This window comes from Schistocerca gregaria, chromosome 1, assembly GCF_023897955.1.
Source record: "Schistocerca gregaria isolate iqSchGreg1 chromosome 1, iqSchGreg1.2, whole genome shotgun sequence".
Lineage (NCBI taxonomy): Eukaryota > Metazoa > Arthropoda > Insecta > Orthoptera > Acrididae > Schistocerca > Schistocerca gregaria.
The window spans coordinates 763,098,595-763,112,846 of NC_064920.1; the positions used below are offsets into that span (position 1 = coordinate 763,098,595).

The 14,252-nt window shown below is 45.9% G+C and overlaps 1 protein-coding gene and 1 long non-coding RNA gene across 2 annotated transcripts in view; one reads left to right on the top strand and one right to left on the bottom strand.

The window, feature by feature from the left end:
• Positions 1-681: 681 nt before the first annotated feature.
• Positions 682-1,603, bottom strand: LOC126268047 (uncharacterized). The gene is made up of 3 exons (XR_007549071.1): positions 1,339-1,603; positions 1,070-1,180; positions 682-891 (listed from the first exon to the last, which is right to left on the bottom strand). It is a non-coding gene; the product is annotated as an uncharacterized LOC126268047 (long non-coding RNA).
• An 82-nt stretch (positions 1,604-1,685) lies between these two features.
• Positions 1,686-14,252, top strand: part of LOC126268039 (pre-mRNA-splicing factor SPF27) — a 36,489-nt gene continuing 23,922 nt past the window's right edge. The window contains exons 1-2 of the mRNA XM_049973467.1: positions 1,686-2,153; positions 2,246-2,338. Coding sequence (XP_049829424.1) covers positions 2,079-2,153; positions 2,246-2,338 — 168 coding nt within the window. The 5' untranslated portion in view covers positions 1,686-2,078. The remainder of the gene's footprint in view (positions 2,154-2,245; positions 2,339-14,252) is intronic.

Here is a 14,252-nt window from a genome sequence, read left to right on the forward strand (position 1 = left end):
AACGTGGAGTTAATGGACTTGTACCACTATTGAAATAAGCCCTTCATATTATATGACGACATGTACATTCAGCGTCAGTTATGGTTTGTCAAACACTGCTGTGACTCTGAATGTATTATATTAATTAGAAGCAACATTGCCTTTTTCTCCTGAAAATATCAAGTAACGTAACAAATGCGTTTGATTCTGCTTTCAATATGACAGTTTTGGTTAATACTCCACATGCCTACAGGACTTTCCCATGTTTACACAGCAGAACTCAGACATCTGTATAAGTGTAGTGAAATGAAAACAGTATTATTGAGTCATATGAATGCCTCACTTTTGTTCCGACACAGTTCAAGACTCGAGAGAAAAGTCTTAAACCTGGTGTTCTACATGGTAACTTCACGCACAAGAACTTTTTGCCGACACTACTACCACCTTCATAAGTAAGCTTTTCCTGTGTTACTTTCAAGTAATGCACTTAAGCAATTCCTGATTCAACTGGAGGATCTGTACTTCCCACTTTCATATCAACAGCCTCAAAATGCATATTGTGGACTTCGGGATATGTTACAGGTCAGTGTCGCACCAAGATTGTGAAGAGAAGGGGGGGGGGGGGGCATGTCACTCTCCAAGAAGTGTTTACAGGTATAGGACGGCTTAACATGTGGAAAATGAGATTTTCATTATTCACTCACTGTATTTAACATTTATTATTCCTTTAAAATCGCACAACTACTTCAATAAAATACAATTTAATCACTCATCTGCACTCTTATTTCGCAATTATTTCACTTTTAAACTGCAAATCCTCTAAGAGCTGTCTTGAATCTTCACGAGTCTCTCTCAACATCCTTGATGTGGATAGATACGTACAGCAACCAGTAATCAGAGTCAGAACTGTGTCTGCAAAAACACAAGGATTATTAAACAATTTTTGCTGTCACTAATTACAAGCAATATAATTGACAGAGTAGATTGCTAATACTTGCTGTAATGAAAGCCACTCAATGGAGTATATTTCACATTTGCAAGAACGATCTCACTGAAGTAATTAAGTCCATCGAAACACTTAGAAACTAACCTCTCGTCTGACGAAAACGGTCTAAAGACGCAGTGGCAATTTCTCCAGATCTGCTGACAATGATATTTTGAGTTATCACTTTACTAAGTGACTGAAATGTAGTTCAGGTACCTGTGAACATAACAATATGTTAGAATTCATTTTCTAAACACGAACTATTACGGTACTGTATGACTACTTGCATATTAATTACACTATTAATATTTTCACAGTTGTTTCTTTCATACAAAAATAAAGCCAATGGAAGAAAAAACGTAAAACATACTTACCAATGACAGGTTTGTTGAGATGCAATTTTCTGTGCGAACAGCTGTAACTTTTTCATACGGTAGTGAGTCACAGAAATCGTAGAAGTAGCAGAAGTCACAGAAATCGCCGAAGTAGCAGAAATCGCAGAAGTAGCAGAAATCGCAGAAGTCACAGAAGTAGCTGAAATCGCAGAAATAGCCATGGAGGTATGAATATTCTTACCTCCATGGAAATAGCAGTGGCGGAGGGATACACGACCTAGGTTCCTTAACTGCGACTCTTAACTGCGACAAATCCTTCGACCACACAGTTAAGAATAACAGATACGGAAAAGTAGCATTCACAGAAATCACTGATATCGGAAAATCGCAGTTTAGCCCACCACTACGTCGAGGTCGAAACTCCCTCTTCTCCTAACCAACTCTCCCCACCCCACCGCACCACCAACGAGAAAAATTTAGGTTGCCGTCCGGTTGTGTTCCGTAGGCGGCGTATATGAAAATCGCTACTTGAAATCATGGAGGCAACTCTCCATGCTTGAAATGCATTTGTAGTACGTTTTGACCTTCCGTTCTGTGAATCGACCTGAATAAAGCCTGAGCATAGTGTAGTAACTCCGTGCTTTGTTTTTTGTCTTTGCTGCGTTGGGATTCTAGGGATGTAGGGAAGTTCAGTCAATGGTTTGTAAGTAAAACGAAGTATTTGTGTCTTTGAGTGGCTTTCGATATTGCAGTGTGTATGACGTTGCAAATTGAAAACCATGGCTGGTGAAGTTGTTGTGGATGCATTACCATACATTGACCAAGGTTACGATGAACCTGGGGTGCGAGAAGCTGTAAGTGTATTTTGAATATCAGGTGACTGTGTAATTAGGCTATAGTATTTTAGTTTCAGTAGTAATGCCCTGCAATTTCGTTTTCTAAACAGGCCCTGGCCATGGTTGAAGAAGAAACAAGACGTTATAGGCCTACAAAAAATTATTTAGAACATCTACCGCCGTTGAATTTAACAGCTTTTGAGGTAAGCGGTAGATTATATGTTTTCTTCGTTGGTTTAACAGGCTGATGGAAAGATTCTTAATTATAAACTGTGATGTGCATGTTACCTTCTGATGACATTTCGGTCGTAGAAAGCCTATCATCCATATAAATCAGTCGTCATTTGACGTTGTCAGTAAATAATAACGAAAACTACTGGACTGATGTACTTCAAATTTTTAAACGATACTCAGTCATTCAGGTAGACTATATGTTTTTCTAAACAGTAGTTTATAAGTTTTCTGTTACAACCGGCTGTGTTGTAAAAATCCGCGGTTACGTTCTCGCAGACAGTTTTAACTGCGGTAGCTGTGTATGTAAATAATTAGACAATTGTTTCTCCCATATACAGGATGTTACAAAAAGGTATGGCCAGACTTTCAGGAAACATACCTCACACACAAAGAAAAGATGTTATGTGGACATGTGTCCCGAAACACTTAATTTCCATGTTAGAGCTCATTTTAGTTTCTTCCACTTACGTTCAATGGAGCACGTTGTCATGATTTCATACGGGATACTCTACCTGTGCTGCTAAGACATGTGCCTTTACAAGTACGACACAACATGTGGTTCATGCACGATGGAGCTCCTGCACATTTCAGTCGAACTGTTCGTACGCTTCTCAACAACAGATTCGGTGACCTATGGATTGGTAGAGGTGGTCCAGTTCCATGGCCTCCACGCTCTCCTGACCTCAACCCTCTTGGCTTTCATTTATGGGGGCACTTGAAAGCTCTTGTGTACGCAACCCCGGTACCACTTGTAACGGGCTCGTATTGTGGACGGCTGTGATACAATACGCCATTCTCCAGGGCTGCATCAGGGATTCCATGTAACGGAGGGTGGATGCGTGTATCCTCGCTAACGTAGGACATTTTGAACATTTCCTGTAACAAAATATTTGAAGTCACGCTAGTACGCTCTGTTGCTGTATGTTTCCATTCGATGATTAATGTGATTTGAAGAGAAGTAATAAAATGAGTTCTAACATGGAAAGTAAGCATTTCCGGACACATGTCCACGTAATAGATTTTCTTTTAAATCGTTTCAGGCAAATGCCGAGATGGTTCCTTTGAAATGGCAGGGCCAATTTCCTTCCCTAACCCGAGCTTGCGCTCCGTCTCTAATGACCTCGTTGTTGATGGGGCGTTAAACACTAACCACCACCACCATATTTTCTTTCTTTGTGTGTCAGGAATGTTTTCTGAAAGTTTTGCTGTACCTTTTTGTAATACCCTGTATATCCTTTTTTTCCCCTCTTGTGTAACGTTAAACAAAAACTGTATACTCATCACTGTGCTGTTTTGTTTTCTCGCTCGCCGTTGGATTACCAGAAAACAGGAAAGTTGTATTTATGGGTTATCGACATGTAATTATAATACTGCTTGAGAATTTAAATGGTGTAAAACTTAATGACGACTCATTCTCAGGTTAAAACTATGTTATATACCATCATGGAACCTACTATCTTCACTAATGTAGCAGCAGGAGGGGTCGTGTGGACAGAGTGGTTTGTCTCTCTCTCTCTCTCTCTCTCTCTCTCTCTCTCTCTCTCTCTCTCTCTCTTTCTCTCTTTTTGGTGGGGGGGGGGGGGGGGAGATGAACAGAGGGATGTGGGAGAAAGTGAAAATAGTTGCATAGTATGGGATGGAGGAGGATTTTATGATGTGTATCCAGTTTCCATACATATTTATCAGTTACAAAGGATTTCCATGTTTGCTAGTTCATATAAAATTGCAAGACAGTGGCAGTTTCTGCCCAGTCTGGGTCCTGCACACAACAAAAACTAGGCGCCCTTGATAAAAAAGGAATACAGTAGTGTATGCCAAACTGCCGTTATTTAGAGCCATTTGCACATTATTTTTATGTTGTGTGAGCTTGGCATGTGAATCTTAAGTGGAATCTTCCACTGTGGATTGTCATTCTGTATTGTTTCGAGCCAGTGCTTCCTTAATTTATGTAATTTATGATTGTATAGTAATAATCAGAGGCTCCTGGTTGCACTGCTTTCAAAAATCCATTAAATGCATTTTATGCAAAATGTGATTTCTTAACATTTATGTACCATATAGTTCATGTTGTATAGCATGATTTTTACCAAAAAAGTATTTCAAACCCATTTATCTCTGTGCAGAAACATCACAAAATCAAATGAAGTTTCAAAGGCCTTCCTGTTTTGAAGTACAGGGTCAGCCTGAATGATTGATTTGGATTCAAAGCACTGTTTATGTACAAATATGATGTACAAAGATGGATGGTGCATGAAAATATACTCACCAAAATTAAAAACCTGCCTCATGGTTTGCATGGGCACTAGAAGACAGATCTGTGATGGAGCTCTGTGAGACAGTAGAAATGCAGGATGAAGAGTTTTTATGATTAGACTATGTTCGTCGGTTAAGTGTGTTCATTGTGCATTTGTACACATATGACAAAGCTGCATCTAGTCACCAGTGCATTTTACGTTGGGTTTCCCAGCTTCATGATAAGGTTATGTATGTAAAGGCAAAAGCTTAAGGTGACTGCGTGTCTTGGAGGAAATTGGGGAATGTGTGAGATGGAGCTTATGTGAAGCCCATTAAAAAATCAACCATTTTAGCAAGCCGTGGACTGGGCAGTGTGCAGAAAACAGTGTGGAATGTTTTGCAGTGGCATTTACATTTCAAACACTACTGCTTGCAACTGTCACACCTGATCGCAGATGATTATGCGATCCAATTGTAGCTTTGTACCTGCATGCAGCAAGCTATGGAAAATGGTGACTTTGTAGATACATTGATATTCAGTGATGAGCTGACTTTCCATCATTCAGGAAATGTGAATTGTCACAATATGAAAGTGTGGGATACCAAATTGAGTCTGTGTGGGTCAGAAAGGGATTCGCCAAAAGTGAACACCTCTGTGCCATATCCAAGGCAAAGGTGTATGGCCCCTTTTTTTTTCATTGAGAACATAGTGATAGTTTCTGTGTATCTGGATATGTTGCAGTTGTGATTGTTGCCACGACTGATTGCTGACTCCTCAACTTTCATATTTCATTAAGAGTTGGTTCCAGCTCACTGGAGCACCCTCATCTGCACCTATGTCAACAGAAAACTGACAGATCGCTGGAAAGGATGTGTTGGCCTGAGTGATGTTCCTCTCCTGCCACAGCTCCCCCCCCCCCCCCCCTTCCACATGTCATCAGATATCACACCTTATGATTTCTTCCTGTGGGGTTATGTTATGAACAAAATTTATTTTCAATGCCCACAACACTGCAGCAACGAATCACTGCTGCTGTGATGGAAACTGACAAAAATGTGTCAGTGAATGTTACGGATGAGACTGTATTACCCTTTGGATGTGCTCAGGGTCACCAGGGACGCACACATTAAACATTTGTAGAATACACCTGAATCTTATTGATGTCCGCACCTTTTTCATGTAACACTCATCTTTGTACATCTACGTGACCATTTCAGTTATTTCGTCTATTGTTGCAAATCTTCATCCTTTCGATGGAGTTTTCAACTTTGGAAATTAAAAAAAATCTGCAGGGGCCAGGTCTGGAGAGTACAGGGAATGAGGCATCTCAGGCATTCCTCTTTTAGTGCAATAATTGTGCACCAACAGGGAGAAATGTGTAGGTGCGTTACTGCGATGCAAGAGCCTTCAATTTTCTCACTGCATTTCAGTCCGTTTCCTTATCACATTATCTCGCAGGCATTGCAATGCACGAGGTTTTGTTTGTCTTGGAGAACCATTCCTGACCCATTGTGAAGAATGAACCTTGGTCTCAACTTCATAACCATAGACCCACATCTCACCACCAACTTGTTCTCATTTGTGTGGGGAAAAAAAAAGATGTTCACAGATTGTGAGGCAGAGGCCTTTGTGGTCTTAGCTCATGAGCTGTGGGATGGACTAGACAGCAACACAATGCATTCCGAGGTGGTGTGTCAGCATTTCATGACATGATCCAACTGAAATGTTATATTCTTCTCCAGTCTTTCAGCAGACAGTGTTTGATTGGTACCACAATTTTGTTGACATTCCTGACATGAGCAACATTGGTAGATGTCCGAAGGGCATCCTGGAGGAGGTTCATCTTTAACTTCTGTCCAGCTATTTTTAAACGATGTGATCCATTTGTAACATCAAGTATGGCTTAAGCACTCATCACTATGGGCTTCCTGTATCATTAGGTTCGTTTCTCTCAAGGTTTTCTTGACTTTCATGCAAAATTTAATGCAGACGTGTTGCTCCTGTAACTCTTGCTATCTAGAAATTCGCGAACTGTAAAAACACAGTGTTCTGTTCTATACAGCACTGAACTGTTTTGTGCGTTTGTATTAAGTTATTAACGCATGTATTCTTTTCTCCTAAACACAATTTAATTGTGTAAAAATAACTTCAAAATGTTTTTTGAGATCAGTGGCTTGTTACCTTCCTGCCACCATCAGTCTCTCTGTGCACCCATTGAGGATGATAGGACGACTCATAGCTGTGGTCAGTTGTGATATTAAGTATCTAATGGCGCATCTTAGGGAAACAAATCAAATGTGAACACTGAGTATCATGGAGTGACTGAAGAATGTTTTAGGTAATCGTCTGAGTACAAGTGAAATAGTTTCCACCAAAACTTCCTGGCGAGCGCGCGTGTGTGTGTGTGTGTGTGTGTGTGTGTGTGTGTGGGGGGGGGGGGGGGGGGGGGGGGAGAGAGAGAGGAGCCACCCAAGCAGCCAGAATGTTTGCAACAGATAACACTCTGGACAAAGCTGGAAGCAAGTTATCACTTGAAGGTTGGCAGTGGTGCAGGCATGTGACTACCACTTGTCAAAAAACAAAGTAAGGCAAAGATTGAGGCCATGCTCATGATAGGAAGTATTGAACTGAGCCTATTAGATGGAAATTAAGGCATTCACATGTAGGTGGAACATTTCAGAGAGATAATGAAGCAAGTTGTGTTCAACCAGACATGAGGTGAAAAAGGCTCTTAACACTATTCTAAAGAGACAGCGAGTAATTAAGAGTTTCGAGCAATGGAATGACAGAGTATGATAGAAGGATCCAGGAGGAACCAGCAACATTGGTTGACAGCAGCTACTTCATCCATGAGAAAACAGTATCACTCTGGTGACACAGCTACTACTGAGATATGAGTAGCAATTTTACAGGTGTATTTTATTTGTTTCATTGAATGAATAGTTGAGGCAGCCTGTCTTTGTCTCACTTAGTGAATTTCACTTGCTTTCTAGCAACAAGTAGCTGTATGCTACTGGCCTCCATTGAGTTAGATGAAGGAGCCATTCATTCAGTACAGGGCAGAACAAGTGGCAGTGATTTTTTTCATTTTTTCTTAGATCTAGGCACCCAAATTAGTCCATTTAATAATGACTGGAACAAGAGGCTAGGTGGCTCTTGTATCTTGATAGCGGGAAGCCTATTTGAAATAGGTGAAAGTGGTTTCAACAGTAAAAATTCAGTATCAAGTGTGGCTCCTGTATGTATGTTAAGGGACTCCTGGATCAGATACCTTGCATGTAAATATGTGTAATGGTAAATAAACAGATTTAAAGAATTCTTATCATTTTGTAGTTACAGCAGATTACAATTCCTGTCAAAGACCTGTCTATTCCAACTCATTGTCAAGTAACCAAAGTTCTACACCCTCTCAACTCATTTATAAAGGTTAATTAGGGGAAATGCCACTAAAGTGTTCTTGTTGACATAAGCCTCACCAACCATATGCTGGTAGTTTGGACCTGTGCCACGGTGTCACAGTCCTCTGAAGAGGTGTCATCCAGGTGGAAGAAGTCATGCAAAGAGCAATTAAGAGCACATATTCTGCTGATTGTTTCTCCCATTGTCCACCCATATCATATGAACTGTGAGTAAGTTGAAGTCTGAAGTAGAAATTAGGGGAAGTTTGACAACACCATGGAACATGTGCCTGAAACATAGGCTCCCCAGGAGGATTTTGTATCGTGACAAGCATAAACATTAGGACTAGTAGTTTCCAAAATCACTAAGACTACAAAGTACTGAGAGAAATCTTTTCATTTTGGTGAAATCGATCAATAAAAACATAAATTTGAATCTTTATTTAAATTTTGTAAGTTTGTCATTTTATTCTGCCTATCAAAATAAGGTAAAATACAGAATTAGATTTCTGGGACATTTGTTTTTGAGTTATTAATTTTTAGGGTTTACAAAATTGTGCAATTTTTGTCATATTTTGAAACCTTAAAATGGCTGTATCTCAAAGCATTTGATGTACAGGCCTAAAATTTATAGTGTTTCATTCAGTTTCCGAAAACTTTAAAAATATGTGGTGCTTCACCTTATTCATAAAAATACTGAATTTTCCCCATACCAAAACTTTTTTGGGTTCCAAAAATTACAAAATCAGACTTTGAAATAAATTTTATTTTACTGCCATTTTCATTGCAAATTCAACACCAACTGCATGTGATATGGAGGCAGTCATAAAACTGTAGTTAAAATTAAATTGTTGTTGTAGTCTTCAGTCCAGAGACTTGTTTGATGCAGCTCTCCATGCTACTCTATCCTGTGCAAGCTTCACCATCTCCCAGTACCTGCTGCAACCTACATCCTTCTGAATCTGTTTAGTGTATTAATCTCTTGGCCTCCCTCTGATTTTTACTCTCCACGATGCCCTCCAGTACTGAATTGGTGAGCCCTTGATGCCTCAGAACATGTCCTACCAACCGATCCCTTCTTCTAGTCAAGTTGTGCCACAAATTTATCTTCTCCCCAATTCTGTTCAATACCTCCTTATTAGTTATGTGATCTACCCACCTAATCTTCAACATTCTTCTGTAGCACCACATTTCGAAAGCTTCTATTCTCTTCTTCTCTTAACTATTTATCGTCCATGTTTCACTTCCATACGTGGCTACACTCCATACAAATACTTTCTGAAATGACTTCCTGACACTTCAATCTATACTCGATATTATCCCCCTGCGGGTTCGGGGGTACGAATAGGCCCGCGGTATTCCTGCCTGTCGTAAGAGGCGACTAAAAGGAGTCTTCAAAGTTTCGGCCTTACATGATGGTCCCCACTTGGGTTTGACCTGCCATTTTCAAAATTTCCGTTGTTAGTGCGTGCCATTTGGGGAAGGACGCCTTACGTGGTGTTTTTCTACTGGTCCATCGTGCACCTCCATCTTGCATGCTATCTATTGTCGTGTGGAGGGATTTACACCCCATGTCTTCTGGGTTGCCTCCTCGTCTTGTGCGCAATCCCCTTCTTAGCGCCCACGGCAACTGTGGACCCTTTCAACACCTAAAATCCAGCACGGTAGCCAGTCCGTTGTGGTGGGGTCGTCATGTACCCTCTTGGTGGTAGCCCCCTGACCACGCAGGGATCGTACTACAGATGCCAGAGCTGTTTCCTCCCCATGCATGCCAAGGAGTATGTGCCCATCTTGTCTGGGGCACGGGGACTCCGGGCAATGGGATATCGGCCAGGTACCCGTTGCTTTGGCTGGGTGGCGCCCTTGGGGAGAGCCCTCGTTTGGAGTAGGTGGCATCTGGGCGGATGTGGCGCAATGAAGCGCAATAAATCTCACCAAGCTGGTGGTTGCACTGCCACCAGCGTCTCTAAGCGAGGCAAAATTGAATTCGATGCTGCACAATATGATCCTCAGTCGTTCCCCTCGTTGGCTGCGCCATGGGAGGGACGCAGATCTAGTGCCAAGCAGGAGCCTTATGTACCACAATACCTTGTCTGCAGCAGGACTGATGGTGACTCCTTTCTTTCGACAAAGCCTATGTTTTTTGTGGAACACCTGGAGGATAAGTTTGGGGAAGTGGCGGGTTTGTCTAAAATGAGGAATGGGTCCATCCTCCTCAAGACGTCCTCCCCAGCCCAGTCACGGGCGTTGCTCTTGTGTGGTAAGCTGGGAGATGTCCCTGTTACCGTCACTCCCCACAGTAGCTTAAATATGGTCCAGGGGATTATTTACCATCGCGACCTCTTGTTACAGTCCGATGACGAGCTGAGAGCTGACTTGGAACGACGTGGTGTGCATTTTGTCCGTCGTGTGCACAGAGGACCCAAGACCAACAGGGTAGCCACCGGTGCCTTTATCTTGGCCTTCGAGGGTGCTGTATTGCCTGAGAAGGTCAAGGTAATGGTTTACCGTTGTGACGTAAAGCCATACGTCCCTCCCCCGATGCGGTGCTTCCAGTGCTGGAAGTTTGGGCATATGTCCTCCCGTTGCCCATCCAGCGCCACATGTCGAGATTGTGGACGCCCCTCTCATCCCGATTGTCCATGTGCGCCTCCGCCTGTCTGTGTCAACTGTGAGGAACACCACTCTCCATGCTCGCCGGACTGCCCCGTTCTTCGTAAGGAGCGGAAGATTATGGAATTTAAGACCCTGGACCGGCTTACTTATCGCGAGGCAAAACTGAAATTTGAAAGGTTGCATCCTGTCCCTCTTCAAACTTCTTATGCTGCAGCTACGTTATCGTCGCCCTCGCGGGCGGCAGTTGTCGCCTCCTCTGTGCCGCCTTCAGTTGGCCCTCGGGGCCGTCCATCTCTGTCTGCCTCCCTCGTGTCTGGGGGCAAGCCTTCCTCTGTTGCCCCCTTAGCAGTTGGGGGCAAACCCCCTTCTGTCACTCCCCCCGCACATGCTTCAGGAGTGACATCTGCTCCAAAACCAGGGGGCTCGATCCCTCCCCCTCCCCCTTCTCTGCCGGCGTCGTCTCCGCCGGCGTCGTCTCTGCGGGCTCCTCTCTCGCGGAAGGGGTCCCTCGGGGCCCTCCCTTCTTCCGTTTCTTCTGCTACCCCACCGGATGTCAGCCAGTGGCTGAAGGTTCATCCACCTGCTGGTCGTAGGGCTTCTGCGTCGTCGTCAGCCTCCGACGCTCCTTCAGAGAAACTCTCCCAGCCCTCTAAGCCAAAGGACAGACGCGAGAAGGAGGACCGGAACGTGTCCAAGAAGAAGGACGCTCCGGCAGTTTCAGTACTGCCTGCTGTCAATAGCTCTGGCTCTGGGGATGCGGTGGAGATCCTCGCCTCTGCCGCGGATCTCGCCCTCACGGAACCCTCGGGGACCTCTCCTATGGACACAGCTGACTCTCGCTCAGTGGCGGCCGTTGACTCTGCGGCGCCGTCTGCCTCTTAGTCGCCTTCACGCCCTCCCAGTCCCTTCCTGCTTCCATTCTCCAGTGGAATTGCGGCGGTTATTTCCGCCACCTGCCTGAGCTCCGGATGCTTCTGAGTGTTTCCCCTGTTCTGTGCATTGCTCTTCAGGAAACTTGGTTTCCAGCAATGCGGACCCCTGCCCTTCGCGGTTATCGGGGATACTATAAGAACCGCGCTGACTGTCAACGAGCTTCAGGTGGAGTTTGCCTCTTTGTTCACCACTCTGTCTGTAGCTCACCAGTACCCCTTCTGACGCCTTTAGAGGCAGTCGCTGTCAGGATTGAGCTCTCGCCGGCTATTACTGTTTGCTCTGTTTACGTTCCTCCGTATGGGCAACTCCCCCGACATGTCTTGGCTGCGCTGCTGGCTCAACTCCCGCCGCCATTGCTGCTTCTGTGCGATTTCAATGCCCACAACCCTCTATGGGGTGGGACTGTCTCCGATGACCGCGGTCGCGCTGTGGAGCATGTGTTGGCTCAGCTCGACCTTAGCCTCTTGAACACCGGTGCTCCCACGCATTTCAGTGTGGCCCATGGCTCGTTCTCGGCCATCGATCTCTCTCTTTGCAGCCCCATCCCTTCACTGGAGAGTGCATCCTGATCTGTGTGGTAGTGACCATTTTCCCATCTATTTGTCACTGCCCCAGTGTCATTCTTCTGGGCGCCTGCCCCGCTGGGCTCTCAACAGGGCTGACTGGCCGGCTTTTACTTCCGCTGCCACCATTGCTTCTCTCCCACAGGGTGACATTGACGAGGTGGTCCGTGTCTTGACCTCGTCAATTATTTCTGCGGCCGAGACTGCCATCCCTCGCTCTTCTGGACTCCCTCGGAGGAAGTCTGTCCCCTGGTGGTCGCTGGAGATTGCTGAGGCTATTCGCGACCGTAGGCGGGCTCTCCAGCGTCATAAACGGCACCCGTCTCTGGAGACCCTCATCGCCTTTAAGAAGCTCCGTGCCTTGGCCCGTCGTCGTATTGCACGGCGTAAGCAGGAATGCTGGGAGAGGTACATTTCATCCTTGGGCTCCCGTGTCTCCCCGTTGCTCGTGTGGTCCCGCATCCGGCGGATTTATGGATACCAGACCCCTATGGGTGTCCCTGGAATCTCCCCGGACGGCGCTGTCTGCACAGACGCTGCCACCATTGCTGACCACCTTGCCACGCACTTTGCTACGAGCTCTGCGACTGCAACTTACCCTCCTGCCTTTCGCTCTCTAAAGGAGCGCGCCGAGCGGACGCCGTTATCGTTCCACACATGTCGTTCTGAAAAATACAATGCTCCTTTCAGCGAGAGGGAATTCCTCGCTGCCCTCGCCAATTGCCCTGATACAGCGCCAGGACCGGACTGCATCCACACGCAGATGCTGAAGCATCTCTCCAGGGACTGCCAGAGACACATCCTTACCATCTTTAACCGCATTTGGAGCGAGGGCGTGTTCCCGTCGCAATGGCGAGAGGGTGTTATCGTTCCCATCTTGAAGCCCGGTGCGGACCCTCTGGCGGTGGACGGCTATCGTCCCATTACACTAACCAACGTTTTGTGCAAATTGCTCGAACGTATGGTGGGGCGGCGTTTGTGTTGGGTCCTTGAGTCGCGCGGTCTCCTCGCTCCATCCCAGGGTGGCTTCCGTCAGGGCCGGTCTGCTGCGGACAATTTGGTGCGACTTGAATCTGCTATCCGTACGGCCTTTTCCCACCGTCAGCATCTCGTTGCTGTATTTTTTGATCTGCGGAAGGCATATGACACAACATGGAGGCATCACATCCTTGCTACGTTGCGCGAGTGGGGTCTTCGTGGTCAGCTCCCAGCTTTTCTTCAAAACTTTTTATTGCGCCGCTCTTTCCGGGTGCAAGTCGGTGCCGCCTCTAGTTCATCTTATATACAGGAAAATGGGGTCCCGCAGGGCTCGGTGTTGAGCGTTTCCTTATTTCTAGTGGCCATTAATGGTCTGGCTGCAGCCGTGGGGTCGTCGGTGTCTCCTTTGTATGCCGACGACTTCTGCATCTCATTTAGCTCAACGACTACGGGAGTTGCCGAACGCAGGCTGCAAGCAGCTGTTCGCAAGGCGGCATCATGGGCTCTGACTCATGGATTTCAGTTCTCTACGGCCAAGACTCGAGTTATGCACTTCTGCAGGCGTCGGACGGTCCACCCTCATCCGGAACTTTACCTCGACGGTCAACTACTTGAAGTGGTGGACACTAGCCGCTTCTTAGGACTCGTCTTTGATGCCCGGCTCACGTGGGTTCCTCATATTACTCAGCTGAAGCAAAAGTGCTGGCAGCACCTCAACGCCCTCCGCTGCCTGAGCCATGCGTCTTGGGGTGCAGATCGCAGCACGCTGTTGCGATTGTACAGAGCCCTTGTGCAGTCCAGGCTTGATTATGGGAGCCTGGCCTATGGGTCTGCATCGCCCTCAGTGTTGACGTTGTTGGACCCCATACACCACTGTGGGGTTCGGCTTGCAACTGGCGCTTTCCGTACGAGCCCCGTGGATAGTCTGCTGGTGGAGGCCGGGGTTCCCCCGCTGCGGATTCGCCGTCACTGACTGCTCGCCGACTATGCTGTCCACGTGCATTGCTCACCAGGCCATCCCAATCATCGCCTGCTTTTCCCTGCCAGGGTTCTCCCTCTGCCCGACTGGCGACCTAGGTCTGGGCTTTCCATTGCTGTCCGCGTCCAGTCCCTGCTGTCTGAACTGGGGTCGTTCCCTCTTCTGCCGCCCTTCCGGGCC